We start from the raw sequence: 27932 nt of genomic DNA on the forward strand, positions 1-27932 counted from the left end.
TATTGGGGTGCGAAGGTGACAGCACACAATCTATGCCTTTACAGAGGTCAGAGATATTAGGTTTTTATGGCTTGAGAACAAGATGGATAGTTTTGTTTGTTTGTTTGTTTTGTCCTGTGGCTGTTCTAAGATTTGTTTTTTTTCCAGAAAGCAATTGAGGTACATGGGAGCCTCTCTGACTAAGTAGCAGGGACAGGAACTACACTCTGGTTCCATTTTTGTCTTCCAGTGTGCATTCAGGCCTAGGCAAGGGTTAAAGAGCTCGATGCTAGATAAGCACAAATGAAAAACAGCGCAGCCCAGTGCATCTCTGCTTAGGATAATTTCTCCTCTCTCTTTATTCTCCCCAGTCCTGCTTTCCTGCCTCTGACGCAGGGAGCTAAGGGTCTGAATGAAACATGTTCCAATTAAATTTTTGTGGACAAAGGCCACACATGGCTTCCTCAGATAACAGGTGGCAATAAATCCATCAGCACAGCCACTTTCAGAGAACAGAGTCCCCACTGAACTGTTAACAGGTGCCAGTAGCTCACTGAGTACCTCACACAGGATGGGCTCTAAGGTAAGAAATTTCTCTCTCTGGACAAATGTAATCCTTCCTTGTAATTATGTGTCTTTCAGCATAGAATTTTGATTCTAATGTAAAGTTGATGAGTCATTTGTTGGCAAATTCCTATTTGGTTGGTTGGTTGGTTAGTTGGTTGGTTTTGTTTTGTTTGTATTTTTTGGTGTAACTTTATAGTACTTATTTTATTCCATTTTGCATTTTTTTAGTTTTCTATTGTTTTACTTTTAGTCTCTTTACTTTCTTCCTTGTGCCTCCTAAGTACATTTGTATGTAGAAATACCTTATTGATACAAAGAAATGAAGGGTCTTAAATGGTTGCATACATTTCCTGGTTAAAACTTAACTGGGATTTGGTGCAGTGGGACCTCTTGGTTACTTAGAATTGTAGTGTGGATAATGTTCTTCTCCCAGCCCTGGTCTTAGAACAGAAGAGAGTCATATAGTAGCTCAGTGCTTGGATACTTCCAACATTTGAGGCTGACTATTGAACCCCAGTAACAAACATTTAACATTATTTACTTCTTCTATTATGAAAATGGTTAATTATGAAATATTTAGAAATTACAGAAAAAGAAAAAGAAGATAATTTAAGTCATTGATTATAAAAGCTGACATTTGGGTATATATCTTTCTAGTCTTTTAAAAATGTGGACATAAATTTCTTTTTTATATAACTGAGGTTAAACTATACAGTTTAATATCTTTTTTAAAACTTAACATCATACTGAGAGTATTTTCTACATCATTGAAATTATTTGAAAATATGATTTTAAGAGCTGTTTACATTCTACCATTAAAATGTTTCATTTTTTCACTAATATAAATAATTCGGCAATTCATAATTTTAAACATAAGTCTTTGACTACACTTCTGATCATTCCTTTAGGACACATCCTTAGAAATAGAGTTACCAAATCAAAGGCTATACAATTTTTGGAGCATGGTAGAAATCTATTTTAAAATTTATGTGATACCTTTGATACCGTAAGAGAAAAGCCCTACGAAAGAAAATGAAATTCTTGCCAGAAACTGTTGTTACCTGGAGTTTAACAAAATACTGTTACTTAATGCTGACTAATGACATGAAATCCTAAGTGTAAAACTAACCAGGAAAGTTAGTATTTCATTTACACAGAGTAACACACATTTCTGAGAAGGGATTTATAGCTTGAACAAAAGGATAGGCGTGCTTCTTGTACCACAGAGCATCGGAAGATGGCAAGGTACACTCCTGCCGTTCTGTGACCTGACACAAATCTCCCAGCCTGGAGTCTCAGATTTCTCATCTGTGAGAGAAAAGGGTTGGTCTAGGTCAGTGATTCTCAGTGGGCAGTGTGAGTCACATTTGTGGCAAATGAGATATTTTGAGGTGACACACGGACATAGACCATTGTTTTTTGGGTGTTTTTTTTGTGTTTTTTTTTGGCATGGCACATAGTTATTTTTTCAAACAATAATTTATTTCAGTTTTTTTTAATGGAGTTAGAGGGAAAGACTAAGTAAATAATAGTACAAGTAGTCCTCAGATACGCCATAACCATCAAGGTGATAGGCAAATGACTGACATTTGAAAAACAAAAAGCTAGGTGATCTCCAGAAACCTCATAAGGTGCTAGGCAGAATTCCCCATTTTAAAAAACTGGTAAGTGTAGCACTTACTTGGAAGGTATTCTGGAAACCAGGTGAAGTTATTAAGATATATAAGAAGTGACCAGAGACACAGGCACGGAATATTTCCAAATACCATCCTAGGTACTACGTGCAACTCTGTGTACTTTTTATTTTAACAGTGAGTTTCACTTGCCTGGGCAGACTTTCTCCCCTCTTCGGTAAAGGCTGCAGAAGGACCTTCCCTGAGAAGCCAGCCCGAGTCCTCACCATGCTCAGGGCGGTTTTGGATGCCCCTGGGCGGTTGCTGCAGGAGGGGAGAGAGTCCCGGAAGCTCGTGCTGGTAGTGGTGTTTGTGGCGCTGCTTCTGGACAACATGCTGCTTACTGTGGTGGGTACGTCGGGGTCTTTGTGTTGGGGCAATTTGTCTGGGCTCCCACAGCACACACGCTGAGTGCTTTCAGCAGTGAATGGACTTCACACAGAGTTTGCTGAAAAGTGAAGGACACAGCAGGAAATGGAGTCTGGAGCTTGCTAACCATTGCTGAAAGGCCCAGAGGTTCAAAATCAGAGAGTATCTGACCAAAAAAATAGGCTGACTGAAGCCAGAACGGGCATTCCTTTTCTTTCTCCTCATGCTGCCTTCCCAAGGTGCTCATGTCTCCAGTGGCCTCTGCAACATGAGTGTCTGCTCACTGTGTGGCCTTTCCAGCGTCTGCTCTACCAAAATAACACACTTCCTATCGATATTCAGGGTTTGATCAGAACCCACCTTCCTAGCAGTGCATTCCCTCAGAGTCCTGCTGTTTTTAGTTGGTAGTCGATTCTTTACACTCAGTTATGCCAGCATATAAATGGGTGCTACAACTTTGCCCCACTTGGGTACAATGTATGCTTTTAAACAAGAAGCTTTCAGAGACAAATTGTTAATCCAATATAGTCAGTTCTTGTGATATGTGGTTAGGTCCTCTAAAGTTGCTGCAAACACTGAATTTAGACAATCCTGAATCATTGCTCCTACGGGAAATATATACAGCTCACATCCCATAAAGATGAGAATCTTAAATCCATAAAACAATGCATCCTGGTAGATTCAATTTTCTTTTAAAAAGAGAAAATGAGGTTCAGAACGTTAAGTGAGTGACCTGTCTGAGGCTGCCTCACTAACAGGTGCCCGAAGGTGGGATCCCAGCTCTGTCTCTCTGGCCCCAGAGCTGGAGCTTCTCACCCCACCCTGGCCTGTGGCTCCCGACTCCATGCTCTGCCATCTCTGCATGGGAGCTGAAACAGGAAAGCAGAGTCCGCTTGTTCAACCTCAGCTGGGAAAGTGAGCATCTGATGACTCAAAAATTTCCCCGCTCTCCACATGTATGTCCAAGAAAAAGCACGATAGCTTCGCGAGTATTGATTTTGAGATTACGAATAAATTTTAACCAGTAGGTGAATTGGCCAATACGGAATCCATGAATAACGAGGACCAATTGTATGACAGTTGGAATTCAGGTACTTTCGCTAATAGGATCATTTGGGGCAGGCACAGTCTTTTCGTGGGCTTCAAATCATGTCACTTAGGACACCTGCCTTGAGCATGAAACTGAACCTCATAACAACGCCCTTGAACTGACTAATGGTAGAAAGACAACCTGCTTTTAGCCCTCATGACTTGTCCTTCTTGACTTTCAGTGCCCATTGTGCCCACCTTTCTATATGCCGCAGAACTTAAAGAAGTCAACACTTTGTACCTCGGCCCTATCACAACTTCCCAGCATGCTCTCCCTTCTCCTGCCTTTTCCACCATCTTCTCCTTCTTTGATAACAACACCATGGCTATTGAAGAAAGTGCGCCCAGTGGAACCGCATGGACAAATGGCACTTCTGGTACCATCAGCCCTCCAGTCACTGGAGCCATCTCAGCCCATAAAAACAACTGTCTGCTAGACACAGAATTCTTGGAGGAAGAGAACATACGGGTCGGCGTTCTGTTTGCTTCAAAGGCTCTGATGCAACTTCTGGTCAACCCATTCGTGGGGCCTCTCACCAACAGGTATCTCAGTGGGTTCTCAGGGGCTCAGCAGTAAGAGGATGGGCTAAGGTATCATAAAGGTGGTTAGAAGGGAAAAAGAAAGAAACTCACTTTTCATGATGTTGAAGAAATGCCATGGGCATTTTATTTTCTTAGTGATATAATGACTACTGAGTACCAAGAAGAGAACCAGTGTACAGAAGTAGACCTTTGATGTTATTTCAGTGTTCTGGATCGTGGCTCCAATGGGATGAGGGTGGAAATGGGACAAGCCTATTGTAATCTAGAGCACTGGCTTCTTGGCAGGTGTGTTTGGGATTATCCTGAAGTTTCAAAGGGCTTACACTCTAGCTAGGCTATCCTTCCTGGAAACGAATACTTTGGTCCTGGTCTATGGATAAATTTGCATGTTTGTTTACTTGCTTATATGCATTCACATATCATATCCCATCTCGACACTTGCATTCATAGACATATTTTACCACGTACTCAAATGACTCTTCCCACTTACATTTCTCTTCACAGTTACATGAAAATATATAGTCCAAGTATAAGGATGCCTAATGGAACTGTGTTTGTTTTTTTTATCCCTTTTAGGATTGGATATCACATTCCCATGTTTGCTGGCTTTGTTATCATGTTTCTCTCCACAGTTAGTAAGTAATTTGCTTCTTTTTTCCCCCCTCCACTTTGATATTATCACATGCACTACAATGAAGGAGGCTGGGTTGAATTAGCTAAGTGGCCTATGATGCTGATTTAAATGTTTTGCAGTTTTTGGCATGGGGACTAGAATAATAATGGCAATTCGGTCTGGCTGGAATTTGTATATTCTGCTGTGGAATAGATAGTTCACTTCCTTCAGCTGGGGAAAATTGTGGAGGCTGTTTTACTGTGTGTGTGTGTGTGTGTGTGTGTGTGTGTGTGTGTGTATGTATGTATGTAATCCTTTGAGTGAGTTCAGTAGAAACCTCCCATCTTTGGGAAGCAATCACATTACTTTGATAACCAAAGGTAAAAGGCAACTAACAAAGAACGTGAATTGGACAAGAGTAACTGGAAAATTCCCAAAAATCTATTTCAAATAAGAACAATTGAAGGTTAGAAAATGTTCTCGCACAGAAAAATAGATTTGCTAAAGAAACAAGAAAGAGAAAGGTAAACAGTCTATCCAGTAGCATGTTAATATTCCTAAATAAATGGAGATGGAATAAGAACAGTGAGGGAAAAAAACATGTCTGGCAATTGACCCTGAGAACTCAAATCAGAAGGAATGAAGGGGGTGCTGTGGACCCCACTAGTGGCTCCTGATCCTCTGCTGACTGCTCGGAATGACACACGTTTTTATCCCTCCTGTTTTGCTTACCACCTTCCTCTTGCTTTTCCGCCTTTTCTATTGCTTCTCCTCAGGTTTTCTTCCCTTCCAGCATAGGGCTTGACTCTTTAGCAACAAAGGCTTAAACAGGAGTTTGTCGCATTCAGGGCTGCAAGGCTGCAAAGTACAGGAGCTCACTGTGTGATGTTCTTTCTGGAAACTGCAGCTTACTTGAGAAAATTCTAGCTGAATCCAAGAACATGAGGAAATTCAAGTTAGAAACATTTATTGAACTTCTAGAAGCTCAGCCCAGGCTAAACAGTAAATTAAAAACTAATAAGGTGGTCTATTTCACCACAATGAAACATTATTCAGTCTACAATCCTTTATGGCTCACATATATTATGCCTCAATGGTAAAGGTCTCTGTAGGAATGTAAAGAAGGAAAAGACACATTTCCAGCTCCCCAGGAGTTGATGATGCTGTTACTGCACAGAGAGTTCATCCACCCAGGGCTGGCAGAGCCAAACACTAAACACGGAGAACTGCAGTGGAGAAAGATTGGCTATTTTATTACTATGAATGGTGCCACCCTGGAGAAGGGGCAGCTAATGCTCAAAAGCCCGAACTCTTTGATGGTGTGTAGGTTACAGATTCTATTGAGCAAATTCACAAGACATTGCCGGTTAGGGGTTTCGGGTAGAGCTGGAGTTCATTGGACAACAGTGAGGTAAGGGTAATAAATCATTTCTTCAGGTCTTGAGGACAGTTCTGAGGTCTGTTCCAGAGTCCCCTTGTCTGGTTTCATGGAAAAGTAGCCTGGGGATCGTTCTACCTTAGGACTCAGGAGCTGAAACATAACTTAGCTCAAGATGTTATCTTTAGCCTGCCAGAAGTCCGGACCTTGTGATGTTTAGTCAGTCTGCACTACTGTCTTCTGCTGCCTTGGGGGCTACGGATTATCCAGGGGAAAGGCTAGGTCTCTGAGGGATATACAGAGGGTGCAGGGTGCCAAAAAAATGTGTATACACAATTTAAGAAAGAAAAAAACTGCATTAAAATTGTAATATTCAATATATACCGACAACAAAAGATGAACACAAGTCACGTGTGTACATTTTTTCATATATCTATATATATGAAATATATATATTATATTATATTATATATATTTTATATATATAATATATATTTTTTTCATATATATATATATATATATATATATATATATATATATAGAGAGAGAGAGAGAGAGAGAGAGAGAGAGAGGTGATTTCTAGAGCTAGGGTTTAAAGCTAAATTTAATCAAAGTCGTAAGGACCCTGGGTTTCAGTGCTTGCCTGGGGAAACGTGACAAACATCCTGCGGAATAAGATAATGCTGGAGGATCCCAGACTGTTTAGCATAAGGTCCTGACTCGCTGCCAAAAACTCATGTTTTGAAAGCTTTTCTTATCTATCAAACTGTATATATTAAATAATAATTATTGTCGCCACGCCATAACCAGTGTTGCTATACTGAGTTGGCCTGATTCTAGCAAAGGTTTGGTGTTTGGGGTCTTCTATGTCATATGAGGGTTAGGGCTTTGGAAATATTAATACTAAAAAGAGGTTGCTGCTGTCTATTACCACCTCAAAGGCCCCCAGCTGGGGACATTGCTTAATATGATTAGGAGCTAAATGGTGGCCCGTGTCAAGATGCGAAGTGAAAAAGAAATTGCTTTGGTCTTCCTAAATAGGATGTCCAACTATTTTCCTTTGCCTGGGGTTAAGGGGCCTCCCAGGATGCCAGACTTTTGGTTTTAAAACCAGGAAAGCCCAGGCAAACCAAGATGTATTGGTCACTGTATTCTCAAAAGACATAGGAAGAGCTGACCTTGAACAGATTGGAAATCAAAAAGCCTAGGAGAGGGTGCTAGAGGCCTGGCAAGGGCAGACCAAGCATGTGCATGTTAGGGAGACGGTGCGATCGTGTGGGGAAGGAGTGGGAGAAGATTATAAGACGTCAAACAAGCAAAAACATCTGTAATGAATGGGCAAAGGGATTCCAATTCTGCTGATGCAGACAGCCTGGGAGGGAGTCGTCTGTCTTTCGAGGGTATTGCCCTGGAACTGGAGGTGAGACATGTCTGCACTTACCAACCTTACACCAACACCCTGTAATTTACTTTTTGATAACACACTCTTGTTTGGTTCTCAGTTTTGTGTAGGTTAGTCTCTAGTAGACTCAACCTCTTCAAGGGTGTGAACTGGATGTCTATTGCATACCTGCTGCAGAGTCTAGCACAACTGCATGCTCAGTATTACTTAGTAAATACTCCCTGATTTCATTTGGCCAAAAGATCTTTCAATATAAGGTAAGGGGAAGGATCCGATTGGATAGCAAGACATTATTTTAATGTCTACCCAGTCAGGTACACATAGCTTTTGTGCCCGACATCCAGGTCACCCAATGCAGCCCAACAACGGCAAAGGTCAAATCTGGGTGTTGCATATGAAGGATCCAGTTCCAAGACCAGGGCACTGGACTTCTTGGACAGCCTTTATTTCAGTGGTCAGAATGTTGGATGTCAGACTTCGGGCAGGAAATGTGGAAATCCAGCCTTTTATCCACTGCGTAGTGAATCGGCTTATGCTTCTGGGGTTTCTCAGGCTTCGTGCCAATTAAAATGCAATCCTAATGAAGGGGTGGGAGATTAGAAAGGCAACTCCAAAACTGGGATCAGTGAGCATGCTTTATTAAAATATATGCGTAATGGCTCACGTCTGTAATATCATGGCACGTTTTCTGGTGGCCAGTGAACAAAGGCAATTTACTAACTGGAGCTTCTTGCTCTTCTCTTTGCCCAGTGTTTGCTTTTTCTGGTACCTATACCCTGCTGTTTGTGGCTCGAACCCTTCAAGGCATTGGATCTTCATTTTCATCGGTTGCAGGTAATGCTGACATCTTACACACACACACACACACACACGCACGCACGCATGCACGCACACACACGCACGCACACACACATGCATATACCACCTCTCTTACCATCTCTTACTACCTTCAGACCCTATAAGATTTACATGAAGAAATTAAGGAAAATATCCCAGGAGGCAGGAATTGTGATTCAAAACCAAGATAATTGTAGAATTGCTGTCAGTGTCTGTAAGTTCCTGACTTAACTTCCTCTGAACATGTTTAGATGCCACTAGCTCAAGTGAGAGCAAGTCCAAGATAAAACCATGAAGTAGGCCAGGCTTTTACTTAATGCCACCCTGTGGTGTTTTCTCGGTCCCCTCTTACTCTTTTATAGGCACGGTAGTGTTAATTCTACCAGTAGCACTGTCACAGTTTGTAAAGAATTATCAGATACAATATTGAATGTAATCCGATGCCATTTTACACATGAGTGAATGGACATGAGAGCCCAGCCCGCGCTCTCTTCCAGGCACTCAGGACTTCCAGGCTCTTTCAGGGCATCCCTGTTAAATAAAACAGCTCTTATGTTCATAGATTTTCCCTTCTTTCACTTACTCCATGTCTCTTCATTCAGGGAAAAGTGCTAGGAAATGCTAAAATGACATGAAATGCAGTGTCATGGGACAACCGTATATTGTGTTACCCTGCCCAGAGACTTTTGCACTTCCAACAATATTCTGAATAGGAGTGAGCAATGTGGGTGTTTGAGGGAATGGTGGGGCAGTGTTTGTAAAATACTATGGGTTCAGTTTTTTAAAACCCCTCAAGCTGAAACTCTAGCTAAGATGACCCCTAAAGGTATAATAGGGCAGAGGCCAGGGACTCTGTGGGAGGAGCAGAGAGAACTCCTGCAATGCCAACTTCATCTGTCACTCTCAGGTCTGGGGATGCTGGCAAGCATCTACACCGATGACGACGAGAGAGGCCGTGCCATGGGAATTGCTTTGGGGGGCCTGGCGCTGGGACTGCTGGGTAAGTGGCACCTGGCCCCAGATCTAGGTTCAGGAGTGTAAGGAACTACAGACTCTCTGAAGAGGGCTCCAGGAGGTAGGTTTTCCTAAGGTCAGGAAAGACAATATTTTTCTTTCCTTCTCTCCAATCATGTTTGAGTCCTTCTAAAATTTTGCCCAGAAAAGGCAAATCTCTTTCCCCTTAAGAAGCTGAATAGCCCATGAGGGCCTGGGAATGGCCCAGAAACCTAGTCTACTCAAGGGTGTGAATCTCCCCACGTTAGCCACCACTGCCTCACCTTGGCTTCCACACGTGTCCAGCTTTCAACTTGAGAGCATGCTCTCGGTCAGATTTTGTGCTAAATGTGTTAGACAGAATCTCCTGCAGTCCTCAGCACCATGCTGTGAGGGAGGAACGATTGCCCTCATTTTGGAGATGAGGATAAGATGAGGATAAGATAGTCATCCAAGGTCACACAGCCAGGAAATGCCAGAGCCAGGACACAGACAGATTTTCTGGGCTTGAATCCCAAGCTCCAAACCATAAGGTTGTACTATTGTTAAGCTTCATCCCTCATATGATGTAATTGACTAGTCAAATAAGCCACATACTTTTACTGAACACTTATTATATATAAGCACAATGCTAGCACAGAGGGGAGAGAGGAAAGAAGCCTCAGACATGGTTCCTACCCTGTAGGAGCTGATAAGCTAATTCAGGAGGAAACAAGTCTCTTCACTGGCACATACCCTGCCTTCTACCACCACGGGGAGATGGAACAAAACTCCTGCTCTTTGTTAGTACCCACCTACCCAGTCACTCAAGCTAAAACCAGTGCATGCTGGTCTTTCTCACCTCTCACTCCCAAATGAATATGCCCATTATATCCTCTACAAGGAAGGCACTTCTTCAAGGTTATCTCCTCATCACATCTCAGTTGGAATATGGCCTCCTGCCTGAACTCTAGCACAGTCTCTCCTTCTTCCAAGGTACTCTAGAAGAAGCTCCCTATGTCCAGAGCTGGTGGTATTTCTCCCCTGCTAAAAAAACACTGACGTTTCTTTCTAGGCCACGAGACCAAGTAGATGCTTTATCTGGATGTGCAGGGCCCTTGGCTAATCAGCCTTCCCAACCTCTACTCTTTCTCTCCCAAATACTCATATTCTAGTAGCACTGACTTTCTTCTACTTCTTCTCCAACCCCACTCTTTTCTGCCACCTCCATGTTCTTCACACGATTCTTTCCCACCAGTATTACCCACTTGACAAAGCCCATGTAGCCACCTGAACTCACTCCACTGTGTTTAAACAGCACTTTGGAGATAGAAGCTTTGCTGTTGAGCTTTACTTTTCACCATGTTCTAATTATTTGCCCCCACCCCCACCGCCCATCAATCATGCACGTTTTCTCCATGAGAACGTGTGTCTCTTGGAACCAGGTCTTCATCTCTGAATCCCTAGAACCTCATGTGGAGGTCAGCCCAAGTAGACCTCCAATAACCACTCATTGGGGCAATGTGGACAAGTCACGCCTGCTGGGAACTGGCCCTCACCTCTGGAATCTGTGTCTGCTTTGTCTTCCAGTGGGAGCTCCCTTCGGAAGTGTGATGTATGAGTTTGTTGGGAAGTCTTCACCCTTCCTCATCTTGGCCTTCTTGGCCCTACTGGATGGAGGTGAGTCTCCATAAGAAGCCACCAGGAAGGTGATAGTCCAGGTCAGGTTGGGAATGCATTATGTAAGCTGTGGTGTCCGTCTTGACATGTTCGAATGGATCAAGGACTGTACACCCTAGGAAAGAAGAAAGAAACTCAGGGAGTTGGATCTGTGCATGATACGGTGATAGCAGTGTGGCTGTTAAAAAGCCTCCAACTAATCAATGGACAAACTAAACTGTCACTCTCCTGCTTTCTTTCTTAGCACTCCAGCTTTGTATCCTACAACCTTCCAAATTCTCTCCTGAGGTAAGTAGACACCAAGCTCCATTGTCAAGAGGTACATACAGAATGGCTAAGTACAGCGACCCAGGAATCTCTAGGTCATCGCTGTCAAACCGTGAGAAGAAAGGTAAAGAGGAATGGAGTCAAGGAAAGCGAGAACTATATGTGGATTCCCAGATAGGGTCATACTTAGGGTAGTGTGAGGGGTTCAAAGGGAGTTTGGCCTCATGTTAGATGAAGATGGAGGAAGGGCCTTATGAAGAATCAAAGAAACCGTATGAGATAGATAAATAGATAGATAGATAGATAGATAGATAGATAGATAGATAGATAGATAGATAGAGTCATATACCGCATAATGTTTTGGTCAAGACAGACCGCATATACAACGGTGATCCTATAAGATTATAATGGAACTGAAAAGTTCCTATCACCTAGTGACATTGTAGCTGTTCTGACATCATAGCCATCATAATGTCATAGCACCATATATCGTTCATGTGTTTGTGGTGTAAACAAACCTACCGGGCTGCCAGTCATATAAAAGTACAGCACATACAATTATGTACAGTACATAATACTTGATAATGATAACAAACAACTATGTTATGGGTTTATGTACTTACTATAGTATACTTTTTATCGTTATTTTAGAATGTACTCTTTCTACTTGTAAAAAAAAGAGTTTGCTGTAAAACACGATGCTGGGTTACACTGGCAGCAGCTTCATACATCTCGTGCTTACGGCGCCTCTTGTTTGCATCATTCTCTCCTGTGCATGAATTAATCTTGGGTTGTTTTGTACTGTAACATCCTGTACAGGCTTGTAGCCTAGGAGCAATAGGCTACACCATACTGTATAGCCTAGGTGTAGGAAGCGATACTATTTTATGGGCACTCTATGATGTCTGCATAATGACTAAAGTATCTAAAGACACATTTCTCAGAATGTATCCTTATCGTTAAGCAGCATATGACTGTGTGTGTGTGTGTGTGTGTGTGTGTAGTCATGTGCTAAGTTTATATATATACAGAGGGTGTCAAAAAATGTATACACATTTTAAGAAAGGAAAATTGTATTAAAATTGTAATACTCAATATATACCGATAACAAAAGATGAATACAAGTCACGTTTGACTTCTGCAATTACAAGAGGTGCTCAAAGTGGTTACCATCAGCGTCCAGACACTTCTGATTATGGCGAACTACTACTTGAGCCACGTTGACCAAAGTGTCCACTTGTATACGTTTTTTGGCATATATATACGTGTGTGTGTATACATATATATGTGTATGTGTATGTATATATATAGATAGATAGATAGATAGATAGATAGATAGATAGATAGATATACACACACACACACGTATGTATATATGTATAGTTAACTCAGAACCAGAAGGAGATAATGACCTTGGGATCTGAGTATTCATAATGATAACATCTCAGAGCTAGAGAAGCCCTTGGAGGCCACCCCGGCAACCTCTCCTCCAAGAGCATCCTTCCAGACTGTCATTCTATCACAGTCAAATATCAGAGTTGGTATTTGTCTGACTCCAAGCCAAAGATGGCTCTGAGAAATCCCTATCAAACCATGAAGAAAGATAAGAAAGTGCAAAAGAAAAAAAAAAGGGAAAGATTGATCTAAATATCCTGATTTTGTCGCCCAGTCAGACCAAAGTGTGGGTCACCTAGGGACCCACGGCTTGTGCTTGGCATCTGGAGTGGGGCCGCACTGTGGAACTGAGCCCTGACCCCGTGGGGGCTGCACTGACTCCAGGTGTGCACATGCTCAGATTCTGTGAAGATAGGAGATGTATACAAGGTACAAATGGAAGTTTGTGTTGTCTATGTTCTCAGAGTGCCACGGGGACGCCGCTCCTTACACTTCTCAAAGACCCTTATATCCTGGTGGCTGCAGGTAAGCGGACAATGCCTCCCTTTGGGTGGAGAGAGTGTGGGCTGCAAGGCAGCCAGGGTGCCTCACAGAACGGTCCCCCAGGCTCGCTCTGCTTCGCCAATATGGGAGTGGCCATGCTGGAGCCCACGCTGCCCATCTGGATGATGCGGACCATGTGCTCCCCTGAGTGGCAGCTGGGTAAGTGACCTCGGTCCTCGACTCAGGCTTGAGCACAAGTGTGTACCGCTGCCCCTTTCTCAGGTAGTTAAGAAACAACATCAGATTTAGTTCTTCAGGGGCAAAGAAGGACAATGTGCTTCCTTTGTAGCATTTACCTGCCCGCTCACACCTGTGAATCAAGCCTGATTGGTGGGTAGAAGCCGCTCAAGCAGGGCAGAGTAGGATGGGGTTGATGGGGGCTATGGAGCAGTAACTTCCCATGTGGTGGACCCATTAATGATGTCTAGTCAAAGGGCCTAGGTTTTCATTTAGGTTCCATTGATTGGCTATGAGAACTGCAAATCACAGGAACTTTCTGAGCAACACTTTCCTCGTCTCTAAAATAGGCATCAGAGCACTACCTAGTTCAAAGGGTAATTTGTGGGATAAATGGCCTTCTATGTGGAAATGCTTTGCACCTGTAGAATATGAATATGTCCCACCATTACCATCCCATTTTGTCTCTTCAACTCCCATTCCCCCAGATTACCCTTTCACTATCTTTTCACTCTAAAAAAGGGAGCTTGTGGAGTATGTTGTTCTGTAGCCCTCACCCAGGGAAGGTGCTGGGCTCTGTACCCCAGTAGAGAGCTCTGGGCCCAGGAGAGAGGCCTCCAGCCTCCTCTGCTCCTTGGAGAGATGTCCTTGTGATCCATCTGACCTTAGAGAGGAAGTGCTCGCCCTTTCCAGCCTGCAGACAGGGGACAGAGAAGGCTACGTGCAAATCACTCAGTCACTGCAGGGAGGAAAGTCTTATGGGACCAGAGGGGACACTGATAAGGACCTGATATAGATCAGCATGCAACAAAAAGCACTAAATCTAATTTTTAGGGCACAATTCTAAGCAAGTCTTCCAGCCCCAAATTGAATTTTTCTGGGCTGCAGCTGCCTCTGACCATGACAGTTAATCGAGTTAGCTGTGTGCTCGTGGCAGCAAGCATATCCCGCCCAGAGGCTCCAGCCATGCAGGTGGGAACCTCCGCTCAAAGTGGCCCTTCTCCAGCCTTCTTCACCCACAGGACAGAATGTTAAAAGCTAACTAGTCATCAGCCAGTAACTGGTAAATTGTTGACTTAATTGTAATCGTCACAACAGTTTCTATTTGCACTGGTTCCTCTCAGTGCAGAGAAGCAGACAGGCAGGTGAGACCCAAGGAAGCTCACAGGGTAATTCCACGCGGTCCCCCCTGCAATGCAAGCTGCAGGAGAAAGCCCTCGGACAGTAAGTCAGAGCAGGAGGAGGCTTTGTCTCCCTCTATCCTTTATACCTCAGTGCTATCTGCATCAAATCGCCTAAAGAACTTGTTAAAACTCAGATTGCTGGTCCCCACCCAGCAATTCAGTGAAACAAGTCTGCATTCCTAGTGAACTTCCTGGTGGTGCTGACATGGCCTCAGCGACCACACTGAAAAACATCGCTCTAAATGCAGAACACCTCTCTGTGCTGGGAGGAGAGGAAGTGAGGCTTTTAAGAGCGGTTGTCATCTGTGACTGAGCACTCTCTTAATGGCCCCTGTGTGCCCGCTGCCCCACCGAGTGGAGGGCAAGCTCAGTTTTTGAAAACAGTCCTGCCTGGGTTGGAATCCTGATGGCCTCCTACTGGTTGTGACCTTGGGTAAGTTATCTAACTTCTCATGGACTCCATTCTTTTCATTTGTAAAAATGGAGTTGCTTTTCAGCATTGCTTTCAGGATTCAATGTATCTATGAATGATAAAGGGATAAATCAGCACAATGCAAGGAACACAGGATACACTCAGTAAATAAAAATCATTACTACTTTCATGGTTGTTTTTGTTTAAATCACCCCAATAGTCACAGCTATGTGTAATCCCCACCCCCGATGTGCTGTGAAAAATACATGTATGTCTATGGACGTATAATCTGAAACAGCTGTTTTGCACAGAAGGCCACTGAGATGCAAACTACACCCAGGTGCTAAAGAATAAGCCACACTAAGGAAAATCTCATTCAGGAAATTCCACATCATTTGCAATGACGTTGAAGATAATATAGGAGGTTAGTGGGCTTCCTAGAGGAGCTCATTTCCAGATATCAGGTAAACAGTTAACTAGCTATAACTTCTAAGAATTTTAAAGCAAGTAAACATAAACAAATGTGTATAGTTTGAAATAGACTGCCACCTGTACAGATTGAGTAGATAAAGCCACTAACGTATACTTCACTTCCACCCCAGAGAAGAGAATATTAAAAGCAAACAAGCCATCAGCCAATAACTGGTGAATTGTTGACTTTGGGTTTAATTGTATTTGTCACTACAGTTTCTATTAGGCAGCACTGTTTTCTCTCAGTACAGAGAGGGAGAGAGGCTGATGAGATCCACCGATACTCACACTGCTGATTCCAGGCAGTCCCTTGTGCCAGAGCCATCTGTGCTGCCACACTGGTGGTGCAGGTGGTGGAAACACCCGGAGTTGGAGTGAGAAGGTGTGGGTCCAACTCCTGACCCTGTCCTCAGCGGTCATGACGCTAATAGTTAAGGCCAGTACACAGATGGCATTTATTCTGGGCCAGGCGCTGTGCCAAATGGTTGATATATGTATGTCATTTAAGTCTCACAACCAGCCTACCTAGTAGGAATTATTATTATCCCCATATTTCAGAAGTTTCTTCATCTGACCCAATTTCCCATTGCCTCCCAAACCCGGGGCCTTGTGGAACTCTGTCATGGACAAGCATCCCGTGCCCTCAGCCTCTTCTCTGAACATGTCCTTTATCTTCTTGCCCTAACTGAGAGCCGAGAACACCGTTTCCTGCAGCCCTCTTGGTGGAAAGTCCATGTTCCTCCAGACTTTGCTCTCCTTTGCTGCTTCTGAGTCATTTCTTCTTTGTTCTCCTTCAAAGACCCCAACTCCTTTAGAGCTCATGTTGTTAGATTATACTGCCACCCCTCTTCTTTGCAAACCCTTAGTAACCTTTTCATTCATTAAAGCTGTCAACACCTGGCATATATTCTTTATAATTCTACTCCCGTCACCATTTTTTGTGACTTCAATGTCCAGGTGGATAATCCTATGAACATCTTGGCCTGTTCCTTAGTCTACTCTCTTGCAATGATCTTTTTCTCCTCTCCACCTTAACCAAGCAAACCTTTATATAATCTTGACCTTGACATTATCATTAATTGTATCGCCTCTGAAACCTCAGTTCTAAGCACTCTAATTATCACCTTACATATTCCCTGCTCAGGTATTCTAATACCTCCATACCAACAAATTTTGGCCACATTGAGATCACCGATCCATTGGCCTCAGTTCTGGTTCTATTTCCATCACCACTCATGTCTTCACTTCTTTCTTTACTCAGCTTGGATTCCGTCATGATGGATCGAAATCCATCATTAATGTCACTCTTTGAGAGCATTGGTACTCCTTTTCTGATTCTCCCGTGGGGTTGTCACCTGGCAAAGCTTTGACTCTGGTTAAGCCTATCTGGTTACCAACATAAGCAACGCAATGGGACTGTAGAAAAACACACAACCAAGCTGGATCTCACCTTAGATTTATGGCCACAAATCTAAAGTAGGTTTTTTGTTTGTTTTTAGCTCCTCTATAATCTTTTTTTAAATTTATTTTTAATTATAGTTGACTAAAGTAGGTTTTTACACTGTCCAATAATCTTTCTATAAGTCCCACTTTCTTTTTTTTTTTTTTGGCTTTTTTAATTATTAGTTTCAGGTATACAAAGCAAACATAACGATTAGACATTTACAACCTTCACAAAGTGATAACCCCAACGAGTCTGCTACCTCTCTGACACTGTACACAGCAATTACAGTACCATTGACTATCTTCCCTATGCTGTACTTTACATCCTGTGACTATACATATTTCATAATCATAGCTGACATTCAGCATTATTTTATATTAGTTTCAGTTGTACAGTGCAGTGGTTAGGCATTTATATAATTTTTTAAGTGGTCCCCTGATAAGTCTAGTACCCATATGGCACCATACACAATTTTTGCAATATTATCGACTATATTCCACATGCTGTTTTTGTGACTACGAACTTGTACTTCCTGATCCCTTCATCTTTCTCACTCATCCCCCCAACTGCCCTCCCATCTGGCAACCATCAGTTTGTTCTCTACATCTACGAGTCTGTTTCTGTTTTGTTTATTCATTTATTCTGTTCTTTAGAAGCCACATATAAGTGAGATCATATGGTATTTGTCTTTCTCAGTCTGACTTAGTTTCCTTCCCACTTTCCAAAATGACTGTTATACTTCTCCATTCAGACCTCACCTTCATCATTCTCAGCTCCTAGTTGTTGAGGAAATAGAAGGGAACGCACACATTCCCATCATTAAAAATACCTAGTTTTCCTGCACCTGTATCCACATCACTGCTTTCTCTTTATGGGTGAAGCACCTCAGCCCCTATCAAAGGCCAAACTCCTTGTTTTTTCATCTTCTAGATTACATCCTCTCTCATCTGCTCCACTGACTGCTCTTTTTCCCCTTTGTAATATCCTCTTCCTCCTCCTCTAACTTATTTTTTTTTAATTAAAATGTATTGGGGTGACAATAGTTAGTAAAATTACATAGGTATCAAGTGTCCAATTCTGTAATACATTATCTGTATATCACATTGTGTGTTCACTACCTTTGGTCAGCTCTCCTTAGGGAGGAGTCCTTGAAAGCTCAGACTTTCTTCCCCGTCTCTTCTTTCTTAGATGAGCCCAGCCGTTCCCATGGCTGTAAGAGCCATGTGTAAATCAGTGAGTCGAATGTTCACATCTGTATTCAGCATCTGTCCTGGGAACTCTAGACTCGTGTGCCCAACTGCCTGGCATCTCCAGTTGGATGTCTAATAATCCTTTCAAACCTCTCGTGATCTCCCCAAGCTTTTTCTTTATCTCCAGCCACCCAACTGACTAAGACGAAAACCTGGGAGTCATCCTTGATTTCTCTTCCCGCCCCACTCCTACTATGCTCGCACCCAATCCAACAGAAAATTCCACTGACACTACTTGCAAAATATCTCCCATTTTATTCACTTCTCTCCAGAGTGACCTTTGAGTGTCTCTCACTTTTCTCCTGGGTTCTGAAGGTGGCTCCTGCCTTCCACTCTTGTCCTGTGAACCCATTCTTCTAACCAAACCCAAGGGACTTTAAAGATATAAATCAGAATCCGCTATTTCCAGCCAAAGCTTCCCATTTCCCTCGGAATAAATTCCAAATTCCGGTCATACATTTTCTATCACTCTCCACTTTGCTCATTGTGTTTCAGCCACACTTTCAGACCTCCTTTCTGTTCCTAGAACAGACGAAGTGGTTTCTTCCTAAAGCCTTTATATTTATTTACATTAGGTGCTTATTTGGGGGGCTTGTTTGTTTATTTCTGCTTGAAAGCTCTCTTTTGATTATTCAGGCCTCACCTTAAATGTCACCTCCTCAAAGAAGTCTTCCCTGAGCCCAAATCTAACTTAGCCCTTATTCCTGGTCATTCTGCCATATCACTACATTAAATTTTCCTCACAGAACTTACCGTTTTTCAAAATTATCTTTTTCATTTTTTTTATTTGCTTGTTTATTATCTGTCTCCCTCCCCCGTGAATATAAGCTCCCCAAGAACTAGGCTTTTGTCTATCTTAGTCACCCTTCTATTCCTAGCCCCTAGAATACTTGGCACATGGTAAAAGCGCATTAAAAGTACTGAACGATTGAACAGGTGACTGAGACTCAGAGAGGGTAAATTGCCCAAGTTCACAGAGCTAACACTTGGCCAAGCCACAGTGTGAATCCAGAACGGTGGGGCTCCCCAGCCCATTCCAGAGCTCCTGACTCAATTGTCACAGAAAATCGAGTGACCAGGGCTTCAGTTTACAAAATACTTTACATACATTATCTAAGTTGCTCCTCACTATAAACTGTGATGATATAATCATAGCTTTGTTTTTCCCAGATGTGGAAACCAAGGCTCAGAAAGGTTTAGTAACTTACCCAAGGTCACGACCTGTGCAATAGAAGCTCAGGTAAATAGCAAGGCAGGGTTTTGCTTCCTGGGAAGTATGTACGTCTTTCTCTAAAGCTCATGTTCTTATGCTGATAGCCAAGGATATTTTATACATGAGAATGGCTCAGTAGGGCCGTTCATCTAAGTGGGTGCTGGAAGCTCATTCAATGTATCGAAGCTAAACAAAGCACTGCTCCTGAGGATCGCAGACGTGTGGGATCCTACGGTATCGGCTCTGGGTTTGCACAAGAATCTCCAACCCACAGAACAAAGTGGTTTGCGTTCCTGAAGGTAACAGGGGGACTTCACCGTCTTGTAGGAAACAAGGTGTTTTAGGGTAAACGGGGCATGTCCTAAGGTGCGGACCTTTGTCTTTCTACAGGCCTAGCTTTCCTGCCTGCCAGCGTGTCCTATCTCATTGGCACCAACCTCTTTGGTGTGTTGGCCAACAAGATGGGTCGGTAGGTAGCCCAGGGATCTAGGAGGAGCAAGAGGAATGTAAGATGGGACAGTGTTGTGAGGTTGTCCCTGCACCTGGGATGATGAACAGCTTCTCTGAGGTTGAAAGTTTACAACACGTACACGTGGATAAAAACTGCCCAGCGGGAGGATGGGGGTGGGTAGGTGGTAAGGCAGCAGAGAGAAAGGAGATGGTCCTGAGCTGGCTGCAATAGAAGAGGCAGTGAGGGACAGTCCTGACTTTCCCAATGTTTGTCATCCAGTTGAAGAGAGAAAATAACCCCACAGAGAACAGGTATGAAAAAAGCAGTACTTTGGGGCAGCGGTTGTCAAACTATGTTCCATGGAGCCTTCGGGAGCTCTGCAGAGGTGTGTCAGAGGCCACCAACGGGTGGGGACTAGGAGGTCTGAGTCTGGATTCTATTCCTTCACTACAGTACGAACAGCTTTACCCAATTTTATCTTTGAAGTTCAGCATAAGGATTTTAAAAATATGCTCAAAAACCACTGCTATAAAAAATCAGAGAGAGGAAGATGTGTGGTATTTTTCTGAGTCCGGTTTTTGAGATAGACCTTGAAGACCAAATCAAATATGAATAGGGGAGAGGTAGTCTGAGTTGGGAAACAGCATGAATTAAGTTTGAGGGTTACTCCCAAGGGGCAAGTACCTTTTCAGTCAACTGGTTCTTCTTCTAAGGGAAGGAAGAATAGATCCCATTGCATCTCCTCTGCTTCTACTATGGAAAGAGGCAAGGAGCCTGGGAAGAGATGAGGGCAAGGAAAGAACATGTACAGATGGGTTCATCTTCTCAGGTCCTAAGGGGTTCCCAGAGTTAGGGTGGCAGGACTAGCCAGAGTGGTGGTGATGGGGTGACAGGCGGAAGGCATCTCTCCCCTTTGCACCATTTGATGACAGCTCTTTTCTCCCAGGTGGCTGTGCTCCCTGATTGGCATGGTGGTAGTCGGTACCAGCTTGCTTTGTGTAAGTATAATAAGGTCTAGTGGAGAGAGAGACACCCAGACATTTAAACACCACTTTCCTTTAAAATGAGCAGAGGGTTGACTTGGCAAGGACTGTCAGAAAGGCCATTTCTGCGTAAGGAGGAATTCAGCCCTGGGAGAGATGTCATGAGGCATTCCATTGAAGGAAGGTGAGGAAGAGGCAGAGGCCAATCGGGCCGCTAGAACCAGAGGTCTGAGGCTCTATGTACAAGTATATGAAGCAGTACATATTGGTATCTATTTCTGGGGCCAGCAAGATGGTGCAGTTTATGACTTCATTTATTCATCCTGCCCTGACAGCACCCTGTAAGCCACTAGGTGAACCATCGTCTGTGCCTCAACCTCCAGCACCAGAATGTTTGGTGAAAGAAAGAAAGAAGGGCTTCTCCGTTTTCAAGAGCCCTGTTCGATCTCTCTAAGCATTCCTTTTCTCCTCACATGGGGATCTTAAGCACACTTGCCTCCTAGGCTTGAGGGAGCTGAGAACAGGACTGTAAAACACTGAGTACAGCACTCAAGAAAGGCTGAGGTCCTGGGCAGGAGTACAAGCTCCAGGTTCAGTCCCAGCTTTACCACTTGATGCTTGCATGACCTTGAGCTAGTTATGTCCCCTCTCTATGCTCAGTATCCTCCTCTCTGCAGAGAGGATTCTGATAGCACCTCACAGGGTTGCTGAGATAATCTATATAAACCACAGCAGTGTCTGGCATATAGTGAGCCCACAGTAAATCTTAGCCAATACTCTTGATAAAATATAAATACCCCTTGAGGAATCATTCCCCCAAATTATTATCCGCTACTAACATCTAAAAGGTAGGTTAAACTTCTGAGGGGGTGAGTGTGCTGGCGAAGCAGTTTTGGGTGACAGATACCCAGGGAGGGAAGTAAGGAACCAGCACAAGAGGAAAGGAAGGCTTCCATGGGTAACGGGGAAGGCAAGACAGTGAATTTCACAAGCCTGTTGATGCCAGCTGCCCTCTAGCTTATGGGTAATTCGTTATTGGTGTCTCCTCTCTGTTTTCTCTCTCCAATGGCTACCAAGTTAGGGTTTGGCCTAGACCTTTGGATGATATTGTTAATAGAAAGGAGAGGAGACTCCCTCCATTCAGTGAAGAATGAGGACAAAAATGTGTGTCTGGGTGGAGGGGGGTAGAGAAAGGGGAGGAAGGGTCTATGCAATAGAAAAGGACCACGGTTATGGTAGAATGGAGTCACATATGAACCTCAAACTTGATCTTGCCACTTGTTAGCTCTATAACTTTGGACAATGCATTTCACCAAACAGCACGAGTCTAGTTTGCGTACGTTTGAAATGGAGGTCAAGAGTCTTCTTCACAAGGAGGTGTGAGAATCCAAATAGATAACATATGTGGCACAGAGCAAGTGCATTTCCTGTGAAAGCGCTTTGTTGTTGTGCCGCCCCCCACGTAGCCCTGCTGGACTCATGACGAACTCTTCCTTCTTCCCGATACAGGTTCCTCTGGCTCATAATATTTTTGGCCTCATTGGCCCCAATGCAGGGCTTGGCTTTGCCATAGGTAAGAAGTCCCTTAAAGGAAACAAGAAGTCCCTCAATGGTGGCTTTGAGGCTGATCCAAGGAGGTCTGTAGAAAGACCGAAAGACAGGAAGGCAGCTGGTACAGGTGGAGAGAGCTGGGCTTGTAGTCCTACCTGGAATGGCTGCTGTGCTGAGGGCGCGGACTAGAGGAGGAGGGGAGGGAGAATGCACCGACAGGGAGGGGACGGGGGGTGTTGCTGACAGAAGGTGTCCTGTTTGCTCTGACCACAGGCATGGTGGATTCCTCCATGATGCCCATCATGGGACACCTGGTGGACCTGCGCCACAGCTCCGTGTATGGGAGTGTCTACGCTATTGCCGATGTGGCTTTTTGCCTGGGCTTCGCTGTAGGTATGTTGGGGGCGGGAGAGGTCTCCCTTTTCTGCTGTGTACCAGCTGGAAGTGGAGCTGGGAGGCTGGTCCTCCCAGGGTACCAGAGATACCTGGCCCTGGGAGCCCTCTGGGTCACCTACTGTCCCTCCCGTGGTGTCTCCCATGTGATCGAGACTCAATAAACACTAGTGACTTTGATTTGTTCCTCACAGGCCCATCCACTGGGGGTGCCATTGTGCGTGCCATCGGCTTCCCCTGGCTCATGGTCATTATAGGGGTCGTGAACATCAGCTATGCCCCTCTCTGCTACTACCTGAGGAGCCCCCCAGCCAAGGAGGAGAAGCTTGTAAGGGGCTCTGATTACAGCTTTAAAAAAAAATCTTCTGTATCTTTCCATGTCTCATTCCTTTTCATCCTGTGCTCTTATTTCCTCCCTCCTTAATCGTCTCTCTGCTTTGCCATTTTTTTTTTTTTTAATTGGGGAAGGGAATAGGACTTTTATTGGGGAACAGTGTGTACTTCCAGGCCTTTTTTCCAAGTCAAGTTGTTGTCCTTTCAGTCTTAGTTGTGGAGGGTGCAGCTCAGCTCCCGGTCCAGTTGCCGTTTTCTAGTTTTAAGGGCTCAAGGTGTCGTGTTCAATCTTAGTTGCAGGGGGCAGAGCCCACCATCCCTTGCGGGACTTGAGGAGTTGAACCGGCAACCTTGTGGTTGAGAGCCCACTGGCCCATGTGGGAATCGAACCGGCAGCCTTCGGAGTTAGGAGCACGGAGCTCCAACCGCCTGAGCCACCGGGCCGGCCCCTGCCATGTTTTCTAATCCCTTTTTCATCTTTATCTTTCCTTTGTGCCCATCCTCATTTTCCCGTCTCTCCCCTCACTTTTCTCTTACGCCAGACAGTTAAGCAGAGTACTCAGAAGGAAAAGGGAAGTTTGTAAAGAGTTGGGAACAGGGACCATCAAAGGTAATCTGTAGTTACAGTACGTGTAGTTACTAAATTACCAAATGATCTCCCTAAAATTGGCAGAATTCCACTGGGCACATTCATTCATTCATTCATTCACATCCACCATTATCTTTACCAGGTCAAAACCCCAGGGCAGAGAACCACATCCTATGATTTTAGTTAACAAGATACTTTCCTCTTATTGAAGCATAAGCACATTGAGGGTCTGGGTGGGTTAGAGATGGATGTGGAGGCTGCTCAAAGGAACAAGAGAAGGTCTGATGGGGGTGGTACCAATTTCATCTGTAGCCTGCACTACCACTGTTAGGATTCAATGAAAACATATCAGATGTTTGTCTTGACCAGGGGCGCTACACCTAGGTGCGCTGGGAAGCCTGTGCACATACAGAAAGCAGGAAGAGGGTTCTATGCTTGCTCCTTGAGCCTCTCATGAGCAATGCCAGACTTGGATGAACTAGCTGGGAAAGGAGTGGGGAGGCTGGTTAAAGATGTGCAGTGATTCCTCTTCCTGCCTCTTGCTGCAGGCAATCCTGGGCCAGGACTGCCCCATGGAGACCCGGATGCATGCAGCCCAGAAGTCCAGGAGGGCATTTCCCCTGGGGGAGGACAGCGATGAGGAGCCTGGCAGTGAGGAGTAGCAGCAGAAGGTGACCCCTGAGCCTGTCCCATGTGGATCCATGAGGCTCAGACGTCACTGACCACCTCTTTCCCTGGAACCAGATCACCGTGGGCCAACCAGTAGGCTTCCCTTCCCTCTTCCATGGGCGTCTCTTTTCCTCCCACAGGTGCCATCTCAGGTTCTCTCCTCACCTGTGTAACCCATAGCTCTCCCTCTATGTTTGGCTGCCTCAGGCGGCCCATCTTTTGTGGGAATACAGAGTGATGCTTTCTTGCAGCTTCTGGGAGGCTGATTAAACTTGAGCTGTGACAGGTTCTGCAAGGGATGACTCATTTCCTGGAGGCGGCACAATATGCCCCTGAAACCAGTGGGGTGACTGACAAACCTCATTTCATCTGTTGTTTGATTTTCTTTGGCACATTCCCAACAGACTATCACGGTTTTGTGCTCTGTTCTCAACACGATCCTCCCTGCCGAGTTTCCCTCCGTGGTTTCCCAGCTGAGTTGAGAAAGCATCCTCAATGTACTCCTGCCAAATTGCCAATTTGGGAAATCTTTTGCCTGGTTTTCGTAAGCTGGGTATTTTTTTCTGTGGCAAAACCTACAGCCGCTAACATGACTTTGCCCTCAGTGAATGGGAGGCTCCACTTTTCTTCATCACCAAAAGGAAGGGGAAGAGCCCATTTCTCTTATGCTTGAGTTACTGGCATTCTCACTATGTCCCCTGTGGGTTTCTACCTTTCCTAAACCTGTTCCTCTCTGAGACATAAAAGAGGACAGAGAAAACATCTACGAGCCTGTCATGCAGGGTGACATGCAGGGTCTCTGCTCCCGCTCCCCACATAAGCACGCAGGACATGGTGAGGCCAAAAAGGAACACCCACGGAGCCATAGGTAGGGGAGTCACACCACTATATTCTCGTTGGCGGCTGGGTTGGAGACACAGAAAGCAGGAGCCACACTATCCGCAACCTGCCCTCCACTTCTCTGCAATCCACAACCCACACTCCGCCATGCTAACTGCAATCCGCCCTTGCCAGCCACCATCTTCTTGCTAGCCCCCATTTTCTGCTAGTGTAGCCACGGCAGTTATATTAGTGGCCAGTGGCTCAGTGGTTACAGCTGACAGCCAACTAGCCACAGCTGATGGCCATCCAATCACAGTTGATGGCCATTTACTACCTGAGCCAGCACCTTTCCACGTGAGGCCGACAGCCTGGAAACTGCACTCCTGGCTCTGTCCCCACACTCCACTCCTACAGGGTCTCACCTCACAAACTACATGACAAGCGTCTTCCGCAAGGGGCCCTGTGTGAGGAGCCTGGAGGTGAATGCAATATCCTCGACATAGCCTGGGCCTCTCAGGGCACTGCCACTCTCTCTGGGCCTCTTAGGGTACTGTGTTGGAACAACAGTGACTCACAGCCAAGGTACTTACATATTCTCGATGGCAGCCGGTCAAGACACAGGAAGCAAACATCCGCCAGTTCCACTACATGGTGGTATGTTCCCAAGCAAACAGTCAAGCGGTCCATCAAATCAGGGATGGAAGGCAATTCCCCACAGTCCACAGTCATTCGCGAGGGCTGTGAGCCTCACAATCTGTGCCCCCTCCGCAGGGCGAGGACTCCAAGTCCTCCCCAACCTGGGGATGAGGGCCTCAGCAAGCACTTCCCAGACCATAGGGCCTCAACAACCTTCACTTTCTCTGCTTTCTCTGGCCTATGCTGGTCGGGGAACTGCCCACATCTTCCCACCCCTCCACAGGGTCCAGCAGCTGCTCCTCCTAGTCTTCCTGAGACTGAGTGTTCATATGCACCCTGCTCGCTGCGCCATGTGTCATGCAGGGTCTCAGCTCCCACTCCAAATATAAGAACACAGGATATGGTGAGGCCAAAAAGGAACACCCACGGAGCCATAGGTAGGGGAGTCATACCACTATATTCTTGCTGGTGGCTGGGTTGGAGACACAGAAAGCAGGAGCCACACTGTCCGCAACCTGCCATGCTAACTGCAATCTGCACTTGCCAGCTCAACCACCACCTTCTTGCTAGCCCCCCATTTGCTGCTAGCGTAGCCACTGCAGTTCTATTAGTGGCCAATGGCTCACTGGTTACAACTGACGGCCAACTAGCCACAGCTGATGGCCATTCAATCACAGTTGATGGCCATTTACTACCTGAGCCAGCACCTTTCCACGTAAGGCCGAGAGCCTGGAAACTGCACTCCTGGCTCTGTCCCCATAGAGCCCCAAGATTTCAGGGGAAGAAGTGCAAAGCAACTGTCCTAAAATTCCTTCCAACTGTGAATTTCCTGATGCGCCCCTGAGGATCATAACGAGGCATTGTTCACACTTGCTGATGAGTAAGTTATTACCTAATTTAGACGGGAAACTAGATGCTCTTGTAGCAAAAGAGAGTGTGTGGGCAAATACAGTAGGTACCATAAATATTTTGACATTTTGCTACTTTTTTGAGAGTGTTTGAGCAAGAGGGTTTCAAAGAGACATGGCACCTGCTCTTAAGTAGCTTTCCATCTACTTGGGCAAACAGGACATACACAGTATAAAAATGATCGATACTGCAAGTTATGTACACTCTGTGTTCAAGTACAAAGAGGTAGGGACACTTGTGGCCTGGGTCGGGAATAATGGCACAAACGGAGACAGAGGCAGGAATGGAAAGACCCACAAACACAAGCTGTTGGGTGCGTGTGTATCAGATTGGGGTGTTCAGACTTGACTCTGGAATGATACCTGACTCTGATTATTGCACGCCTTTGCAGGAGTTTGGTGGGTTCGGCATACCCCGAATCATCAGAACACATTCAAGCTGAGCCTCAATGAGTCTTATCACTTGGACAATAGATGTCTGATTTATGGATATGTTTTTAGGGGGTTGCCATTAACCAGACTCATCTGATGTGCAAACCCGATGTGTTTATATCGTCATTTAGTCAGGATGCTATTTGTCTCAGATTTTGAAGGAGCTCAAAGATAAAATTAGGAAATCATTTGTCAAAGTATGTAAGTGGTAACTATAAATATGGGCTGAATGGATGCCACTGGGACTGCTGTGCAAAGGGGGAGGGGGACTAGAGAGGGTGTGGAGGGGTCAGGGGCACTGGCAAAGGTACACTGCTGATTCGCACGTCCTCGTGGAGGAGGATTTCTAATAAAGGATGGGCTTTTTACAGAAATAGTTAATATATTTGAAAAATTAGGAAGAATTTTTTTAAAAGAGGAAGTCATTCTTGACTCGCCAGTAATATTGTTTGAGCAATACAACACATGTATTTAAGGAGAAACGAATGGATACGATTTATTCAGACTTTCAAAATATGGTTGACAAGAGTCAGCCCCATACACTACAAGTAGTCAGGACACTTTTTTTTCTTGTCGGTCAGAAATAGGTCATAAACACAGCCTGTGTATGGAAGAGCGTAAAAAGGAGAATCCCTTAAAAATAGACAACGGAATTTGTCTTTATTCGTGGCTTGTAGAAAAGAATGCATGGTACACTCCCCACATTC

At 44.6% G+C, this 27932-nt stretch overlaps 1 protein-coding gene across 1 annotated transcript; it reads left to right on the forward strand.

Annotated features, from left to right (window-relative positions):
* Positions 1-427: 427 nt before the first annotated feature.
* SLC18A1 (solute carrier family 18 member A1) lies at positions 428-24715 on the forward strand. Its single transcript, XM_019744628.2, has 16 exons — positions 428-562; positions 2359-2571; positions 3860-4220; positions 4797-4855; positions 8364-8447; positions 9358-9450; positions 11013-11102; positions 11347-11390; positions 13229-13289; positions 13371-13466; positions 19849-19927; positions 20856-20907; positions 22402-22465; positions 22717-22836; positions 23031-23164; positions 24307-24715. Exons 2-16 carry the CDS (start codon positions 2448-2450, stop codon positions 24418-24420), a joined length of 1575 nt encoding a protein of 524 aa, XP_019600187.2. The 5' UTR covers positions 428-562; positions 2359-2447; the 3' UTR covers positions 24421-24715.
* Positions 24716-27932: the final 3217 nt, after the last annotated feature.

The sequence above is a fragment of the Rhinolophus sinicus genome, linkage group LG07, assembly GCF_036562045.2.
Source record: "Rhinolophus sinicus isolate RSC01 linkage group LG07, ASM3656204v1, whole genome shotgun sequence".
In the NCBI taxonomy this organism is placed as follows: domain Eukaryota; kingdom Metazoa; phylum Chordata; class Mammalia; order Chiroptera; family Rhinolophidae; genus Rhinolophus; species Rhinolophus sinicus.

Bases quoted from the DNA above. Each gene is read 5' to 3' on its own strand.
- SLC18A1 (XM_019744628.2), top strand. From the start codon at position 2,448: ATGCTCAGGGCGGTTTTGGATGCCCCTGGGCGGTTGCTGCAGGAGGGG. The intron at 8,448-9,357 runs GTAATGCTGACA...TGTCACTCTCAG, and splicing joins TTCATTTTCATCGGTTGCAG to GTCTGGGGATGCTGGCAAGC. The intron at 11,391-13,228 runs GTAAGTAGACAC...CTATGTTCTCAG, and splicing joins CTTCCAAATTCTCTCCTGAG to AGTGCCACGGGGACGCCGCT.